Source organism: Pelecanus crispus, chromosome 1 (assembly GCF_030463565.1).
Source record: "Pelecanus crispus isolate bPelCri1 chromosome 1, bPelCri1.pri, whole genome shotgun sequence".
NCBI lineage: Eukaryota > Metazoa > Chordata > Aves > Pelecaniformes > Pelecanidae > Pelecanus > Pelecanus crispus.
In genome coordinates, this window is record NC_134643.1 from 72,927,741 (window position 1) to 72,936,220 (window position 8,480).

At 46.0% G+C, this 8,480-nt stretch overlaps 1 protein-coding gene across 2 annotated transcripts in view; it reads right to left on the bottom strand.

Annotated features, from left to right (window-relative positions):
* The window catches only part of LMO3 (LIM domain only 3), a 58,829-nt gene that overhangs the window by 49,435 nt on the left and 914 nt on the right, over positions 1-8,480 (bottom strand). The window contains exon 1 of one of the 2 annotated variants that reach the window (XM_075721849.1): positions 6,201-6,225. The exons of the other annotated variant lie outside the window; for it this stretch is intronic. Within the exon in view, the coding sequence (XP_075577964.1) occupies positions 6,201-6,225 (25 nt within the window). Of the gene's footprint in view, positions 1-6,200; positions 6,226-8,480 lie in introns of those variants that run through there. 2 annotated transcript variants of the gene reach the window in all.

Consider the following 8,480-nt stretch of genomic DNA (forward strand, 5'->3'; position numbering starts at 1 on the left):
TTGGACCTATTTGCACTATCTTGATAAAAATATAAAAGCACTCCAGATCCTAAAAAAGAACAGACTGAAGACGCCCAGGGCCAGAGTTTCAGGGAGGTTTGACATAGACATTTTGGTGCTGGCAGGGGGGTGTTTTGTTTTTTAAGATTTCAGGTTTTTTTAGACACATGAATGAAGCAAACAGATTTCCAGAGACTTCAGTACCAGCATCTCTAGTTACAAACTGCGGTGTAAGAACCTTCTGAAAAAACTGGTTTTAAATTATCTGTACAAGGTCAGAGAGTTGCTAGTTTGTCGGGGGGGGTGGGGGTGGGGGACGACACACACACCAAATAATAAAAAAAACACTGCCGCACTTTCCAATCCCAATTTTAGCCAACAGCTAGTTTGAGGCAAAGGCGTACAGCAGTGTCCATTAAGTATATATACGTTTTGATGTAATAGCAGAGACCATTTAAATAACAATTCAAACGTCTGAACCGCTGTTTAAGGGAGGGAACTGGTAAAAGCAAAACACAGTTGAGTGATGGTACACAGAGCACCGCAGCCAGCTTCCAGAGATCCATACAAAAATCAATTGCCCTCAGTTTTATAATAAATGGGGAGAGAAGGTCACTGCCCCGAAGTGCTTACAGACTGGTCTCTCTTGGTTAATCGCATGAAGTGCCATCCCATTACATTCAGACCAATTCTCTGAAAGTAATTTCTTAGAATAAGCAAAAGCCCTGTGGATGCTTTGATGGATATCAAACAGGCACCAGAGAGAAAGAGAGAACTGACATGCAGTTCGATTATCAGGTTATCTCACTGTTTTAAAGCCAGTCGGGGATGTAACTTTAAAAAAATGCTATTCATTAGAGTGCATCTGAATATTACAATGAGAATTTGTCAAGACTGGGGAACAAATGCTGTTGCCAACAAGCAAATCCTACCCCAAAAATTCAGCGTTGGCACCCTGTTATTATGCAGAGACTGGGAAAGGTCAAATAGAATCTTATAACAAAGAAAAGCAAATTCAAGAGCTCCTCAGCAAGAACGCTCTACTACCTACTGTTAAGAAAGCTTTACAGTCCCAGCTTCTATCAGATGATCTCAGTTGGTGCTGTAACACACCACTACAGACAGGCAGGCTCAGGGAGCTAAACACGAGCAAGTTGGGGTTTGGGTTTTCGTTTGTTTTGTTTTTTTAATAAAGTTCTCATAAGGAAAACATGAAAATGAGTATAATCCTTAAAGCAATGGTACAGTGTGCCTGTACGGACGTTAGCGCTATGAAGACAAGTTGCTAAATGCTGTGCCGGCTGAGGCATCCCAGGGATCTGTGTGCTCATGTGTACATGGAACACATTGAATTTATGTGGACCACAGTGACTATAGAGCCAGTTAAGTGACTTCGCAGGGTTACTAAGCTGAACTCCCAAGTTTCACCTGCGAAGCTGATCACTGAATTAGAAACAGTAATTCTTATTATGACACGTGAGCACAACAGCCCTGCTCCCCTCTTTGCAATACACTCTATCACGCATTTTGGAGCCATGTATTTATCTGTTAAATTAGCTGTCCAGTGATATGCAGACAGTTCTCCTCATGGGCACCCTGAAGTACGACGGCGGTACCGCTGCATAACAGCTGAAGCTCATAACAGAAGTGTAAGGTCTGTATTTTTCTATCAATAAGTATAAAAAAATGGCATTGTTGCCTTCCCATTACTCCCCAATCAATGCTATTCTCATAGCTCCTGCACCACTTACAGACTCATAAGATCTGTTTCTCATTCACAGGGGGGAGGATGAGATCCAGCGGATCTGCGCAGGGCTCCACAGCAAGTCGACGGCAGATCTGGGAATGAACGCACATCTCCCATCCCGAGCAAGCGCCATGAGACAAAGGCTGAGCCTTTACAGTATTTTCAATTACCAGCTGACTGCCCTGGATCCAGGGCACATACACGAACCAGCAAAATAACATGGCTACAAACGAATGACTAAAAGCAGTGGAAAAGATCAGAGCTTTTTGGTAAAGAACCTATACCACACTGTAAAGGGAAGTCCTGCTGGATCTCTAATACCTTCACTTGGTCGAAAAGCCTTAGTCTGTGAAGTTGCATGTCACAGTAGAGTATAAATACCTTCTAAGTGCCAACAACGAGCCTATCCCCAGCCCCTCTCTTTGGCCACGTAGAAGACAAATGCATAAAATCGGCCGCAGTTTGTATCAACTTCCTGAAACTCAGTAAAAAAAGTTCAGAAGCATGAAGGGCTGTTCTAGGACTTTAATCTTTAGCTTGAGGGAAACCAGGATAAACTAGGAGTGAACACAGTTAGAGGCTTTAAAGAAAAAAAATCCTAATGTAAAAATTTTGTTGCCTGATAAGGAAGCGGGTTATAGAGCAGAGGCTGACAGTCTGATCCAGACTGATTTACTGTCCTGCGCCGACTGAAGGGAACAAGGTGCCACAGAAACACGGCTAACCAAGCGAATATCTGAGCAAACTGCAATAATCAAGCCCGATAATTCCCGAGGTGTATGCTGCAAACACGAGGTTATTGTGTTACAAATAAAACCGCAGCTTGCACAGTCTTACACATACCCCTGCACGGTTTTTGAGACATTTGCTACATGAGGAAAGCAGAGCACTGTCATTCATGTTGGTTAGCCCAAACCCTTCTTGTTGAGACGAGTGAAAAGGGGCAGACACTTTATGGAAGTAGTGTTAGCAACCCTGCATGTCTATTTTCTTCAGGCTGAAGGAGAAGGTGCTGCTGACATCGCGCTGGCAGCATCTTCAGATTAGGGATTCGATCTGCAGCAGCTTTTGGAGGGAAGGAATGCTTTTCTCCTCAGATAGATCTGATCTTTTCACACTTTAGTTGAGATGAAGCTGCTTCTATTTTAATGAAAGTTTAAAAAAAAAATAACCCCAAACTACTACTTCATTATAAAAAAAAAAAGTTATTTTTTGAAGTGTAGAATGGATCTAAACAAAACAAAGTGCAAAACAGCGCTCCAATAAGTGTTTTACGTATCTCCAAATTCTTTGCACATTCCTTTTTCTTCACATCCCCTGGATTAAATTGCTTTATTTTGAAAACAGAACATTTGATTACTTTTTTTCTGTATAGTATGAGTGAGCCACCCTAATACAGATCACTTCACAGACCATCTCTGTTCCCTTTAATGTTCCCATAAGTTGTCCAATGCAGTTATACTTTTCAGATACGCGCTTCTGTATTTTTAGCTCTCTCTTAATTCGGCAATAAGAATACCTGCAGCTTACTGTCAGCCAGCTTTTCACAGGCTGTGGTTTAAGCACCCATTTATTTCTTAGGACACAGGAAGGACCCTTTCAGAGGCTGACAGCACCCACAAAACCATCCAAACTGCTCGCCCCTGAAATATCACGTAGCAGCACACAGCACTGCTGCCCGGCTGCCCTCCTATCCCCCTCCCCCAGTAAGGCAGAGCTTATGGAGCACTTTCGAAAAAAACCCACACAATTCCATAAGTGCTACAACTAGGCTGTTTAAAAAAAAAAAAAAAAAAATCCAACCCTGCTTTCCCTTCAGTTCTGCAGAGTCCTACCCATGCTCTGCATCACAGAGCAGATCTGTTCTCAGAACTGAGACATTTCAGTGCCTGGTCTGTCACTGTCAGATGAACCCTTTTTATTTCACCCCAATACTCTTTCAAGGGCTTCCTCTATCCTTCCCTCCATTCCCTCCCTCCTTCCACCCCCAGTCCCCAAGATACTGCACATAAACTGCAGAGCTGTGTCAGGAATAAGACTTCTTCATGACCATCCACCACCTTCAGGATTTTTGAAGGGAAAACTTCATAACCTGATTTACAGGTTTTTGGATTTCCCTCAGTCTCCCAAAATAACTTTGATGCAACTGATTTCCATCCCTGGTTACTGTTATTATCGTGTGATGAAACAGTGTCAACCAATTTATAATTATGAATTTCAGGATAAAGAGGAAAGATTGCTGGAAAAAGCTAAATTAGGCTCCTGGAGGAATGCAGAGAAACAAAAATCCATTTCACTCCAATCACCACCCTTCTCAAAAATCAAAGGGAATGAAGATTTGACATAATGAACTATATTTAGTTAGTAATGTGGTAGCATCTGTAAGCAGGATTGGTCCCTGATGGCGCTGAGTGTGGCACAAAACCCTCAGAACTCAGTTTCTGGTTTGTGGTACCGACAGTCTTTGAAAGGCATGTTAAGGGAGGAAGAGTTGGATATTATTATACACTGGATCACTTTAAAAACTTTTAAAGACCCCTCTCCCCGCCTCTTTTGTGGAGGCACAAACACTGTTCTACCAAGGACAGTAGTATGTACAGCAAGAAAGGGAAAACTTAGCTCTACTTAAAAAAAAAAAAAAAAAAAAAAAAAAAAGAAAAAAATCAGTTTGAAGCAAATTAGGTATCAGTGCACCGGTCTTTAAAAGGCAGCAAACTGACAGACAATATGCAGTCAACAAGAGAGTTAGAGATCTAGTAGAAGATAAAAAGAATACTTTTCCGATGCTTTCCCACTTTGTAGCTTCATCCTAAAAGCATTCAGAGCTCCAATTATTCAGGACAATACACACACAGACTTAAAAAAAAAAAAAAAGTTAAGGTTTCAGAAGCTAAGAAACATTTCAGAACTCGCAAGTAGCAAGCACATCAGGAGTCGTAACTAGTTTTAGATTGGCATGTAAATTGTTCTGTGGAAAATTCTTATTGCCTCCGAGACCCTGCTATTCTGAGTTATTTGACAGTTTAAGGGAAATCATAATTAAAAAAAGAGACATAAATAATAGCCTGTGCAGTGTGGTGCACAGAAATAAGTAGAACCATTTCATTTAAACTCTGGTGAGCTTTTAATTGCCTGGATTGCATTGTGAAGCAGCCTAACGGTTGATTGCCTCCATTATGCTCTCTTGTTCTGTGCCATTCATCCGCACAGTCTCAGCTTCTGTAGTTAACACAACAAAGTAACCGCAACTCCATAACACTCGGTTGTTTGGTGGGTTGGTTTTTTTTTTTTAATAAAAGTAAGGATTTTAGTACTCTGAGTATAGTCTCTTCTGTATACTTTTGAGTTAATTTTCCATGGTATATAACTAAACTTCACCTCTTGCCCCTTCTTCTACAGAGGATCCTGATTTTTTGCTTTATTATTTTTGATTTTTTTTTTTTTAATAAAGGAGGTGGGCTCGAAAGCGGGAAAAAAAGGAGAGAGGGAGAGAAGAGGTTAGGCAGAAGCTAAAAACGGGAATGCAGTCCCACAGCTGGGAGCAGCGATACAGATTAAAAGAATTTGGCCAACACGGCTAGTCGACTGCCAAGAGACACCAAACAAAAGATTTCTCTTCTTTCCCCTTCTCTTTTTGAAAGCTAGATTGGGCCTAAAAGCTTGTTTCTCTCTGTTCACTGGCCCAGAGCATCCCTGCAGGCTGTAGCCCCCTAAGGGACAACACAGCAAATAGATGTACCCAGATCTCGGGGACGGGAGCTGCTTAGCTATGTTCCTACCCCTGTCGTGTCCCCCCCCCACCTCTCCCCCCCAGCCCCCCCCCCCCCCCCCCCCCACTCCCTCCCTCCTTTTTTAGAGCAGCGGTGCTGGGAACCAATTTGATTCCCTTTTTCTCCAATGCAGCTGCAAGGCTCAGAGATACTGACATTTTTCCACTCTTATCAGTTTAATTACAGTTACCATGGCAGCAAAGTGCTAGTGCTTGGCAAAGGCCAACAAGAGATTTGCAAGACTGAGTTCAATTTTGATGCAGCTCACATGCAAAATAAAAAAAAAAAAAAAAAAAAAAATAAGAAACATACACTCCACAACAAAGAATCCCTTTCGGAGTTGGACGCTCAAGCCTTTTGTGCCAATTCCTTTTCAAGCATCGCAGGGATGGGGCGATGGGGAGAAGAGGGGGAGAGAGGGAGGTGTCGGGAAAGCATGTGGCGATATTTTGTCGCACCTGGCAAGATTAATTGGTCTGAACAGCGGTCCTGCAAAGCTGTCCTAAGGAAGCGCTATTTTGGGTCTCTTTCGAGCACACCGGCGCTCGCTACGGCAACGCGTTCGGGATGGAAGCGGCAAGAGGAACGCTCCCCTCGCCCGCCCCCCTCGCCCCCCTCCCCCGCCACCTGAACGCGCACCGCTTCTGCTCGGGGCGCGCTAAAAGAGGAGACCGCCGCCTTACCAAAACTTTTCTCCTTTTTCTGCATGAGTTGATTTACGGGCGCCTGGAGAGCTCCTTCTCATTGAAGCACCGAATCCCGGCAAAAGTAGCAAGTGCTTCCCCGGCTCGGGTCAAGTGAGCGGGAGCGCGGCGCGCCGCAGCCCGCCGGGCGCGGAGGAGGCGGGGGGGCGGGTTTGGGGGGTGGGGGGGGGGGCGGAGGGGGGGTGGCCGGCACACCCCGAGAGCCGCCGGCCGCGCACGGCGATGGCGAGCGACAAAGCCACATGCTCCCCTAACTCTGCCCGTAAGCCTATAATCCCAGTGGTCTCTTAGCTTTGTTGTAACAAATGGGTTTGATTAAACTGTCACATGCGGCGTTAGCATACCGTACCGTGCTCGGTATGAAGGGAGAAAGGGGAGGGAGGGGGGCGAAAAGAAAGAGAGAGGGGGGAGGAAGAAGGGGGAGAAAAAAAAAAAAAAAAAAAAAAAAGGCTCGTGGGCAGAAGTACTATTTCATAACGCCAGCCTGGCTGCCCTTCCCCTCCCGCCGGTCCAAGGGAGGCTGCGTGAGCCCGGCCCCCGGCAGCCCTGCGCGTCCCTGCCGCCCCCGGCCCCCTCTGCGCCCCCCGGGGCTCCCCACCCCGGCAGCAGCCGCGCTCCTGCCTCCCCTCTGCCCAAAGGGTTAACCCTGCACCGAAGCAGTTGCAAATTAAACTGCTGTACGGGGAGGCTTGTGGATTAAAGCCGGGGAGTGGGAAATTAACCGACTCCCTTGGTAATTGAGAGCACGTTTCGAGAAGCTCTGGAAGAAGCAAGAATAATAACAACAATAATAACGGGGGGGGGGGGGGGAATATGTGCGTGTGCTGCTGCTGCAATTCATTGTTAACTTTGACTGCTATTTCTCGAGACGTACAGTTGGATGGGTTTCGCTCAGCATCCTCCGCTTGCATGTATTTCATGTCTCATCATAAAAATAATGAAGCCTCACATGATTTAAACAAAACAGTCTCAGCAGAGCTGCAGCTTGAGTGAAAGTTGCAGTGCAGAGATGTGTCTCTGTGTGTGTATTGCAGCCCCGGCTTATGACTCAGAGGGAGAGAGGGGGAGAGAGAGAGTGATGCAGACACACATACACAAATGACCCAAAGCTTATGTACACAGTTGCCTCACTTACCTTCTCAATTAAGCGATACAGGGGAGGCAGTTCAATAAGCACAGCGGCTGCTTTGTAGCTCTTCTCCTTGGAAAAGGTCAAAAAGAAGCATTGTTTGGGGAAAAAAAATAAAGAGGGGGTGGGAGAGATGGGGAGGGAGATCGCTATTCTTTAAGTTTAAAATAATGAGGTCCTCAAGGATCCGCCAAGTAATTGTGTTGACCGCATCCGAGCTACAGGTGTCCTCCTTTTAGTATCTTGCAGTCCAAGGCTGTCTGTCTCCGTCCTGGCTGAAGACAACTTACCTAAAGCAGCGTGTGAGGAGCCGAGTTGAATGAAGTCAGGGCTTTATCAGCTGCAAAATGCAATCCCTTACCAGCCAGACATAATACAGCAAAAGAAAAGGTCACTCAGTTATTACTGAGCCAGCGGAGCCCAGGCAGCTCTTGTGGAAGACCACAGAGAAGCAGCTCCCTTCCGATTTAAGGCTATTTACCTCTCTCCCCCTCCACCCACCCTTCCTCTCCCTCTCCCCCCTCCCCCCTCCCAGCTCCCCCTTTCTCTCTCTCCCTCTCTCTTTCTCTCTCGTTCTGCAGCTCGCTCAAGTACAGCCGCCCTCGGAAAGTGCAAAGCAGCCAGGAGACAGATTGGGCTTTGTTGGTAATTTCCCATGGTGAAAATTTACAAGCCTGCAAGTGCAGTCAGCAAAACCACATGCATATGCTAGACACAAACACCAGGGACACACACACACGCACGCACAAGTGACCTCTACTGAAGCGGCTCAGGATCACCTTCCTAGGGAGTGCTCCAGAAACAGACCTGGGGAAGCAGGGGAGCGTCGCGCCCCCCCCGCCCCCCCCCCCCATCACTCCTCCCCAAATACTTTGCTTAAACAAAACAATAAGTTGCCTACGCAAAAAAAAAAAAAAAAAAAAAAAAAAGAGGAAAAAATGGCAAGATACATATCTCTCTATTAATGAGTAATGAGAAAAATCCCTGAAGGTGAAAACGCTGCCTCTCTCCGCGCTAGATCTGAGCTGCTCAGGAAGGAGTGGAAACTCCAGCGTGAAAGTTTCCCGCTCCTCGGCGCGGTCCCCGGCCGCCCGCCGCCGGCTGCGCCCCCGGCCCCGGCCCCGCCGCTC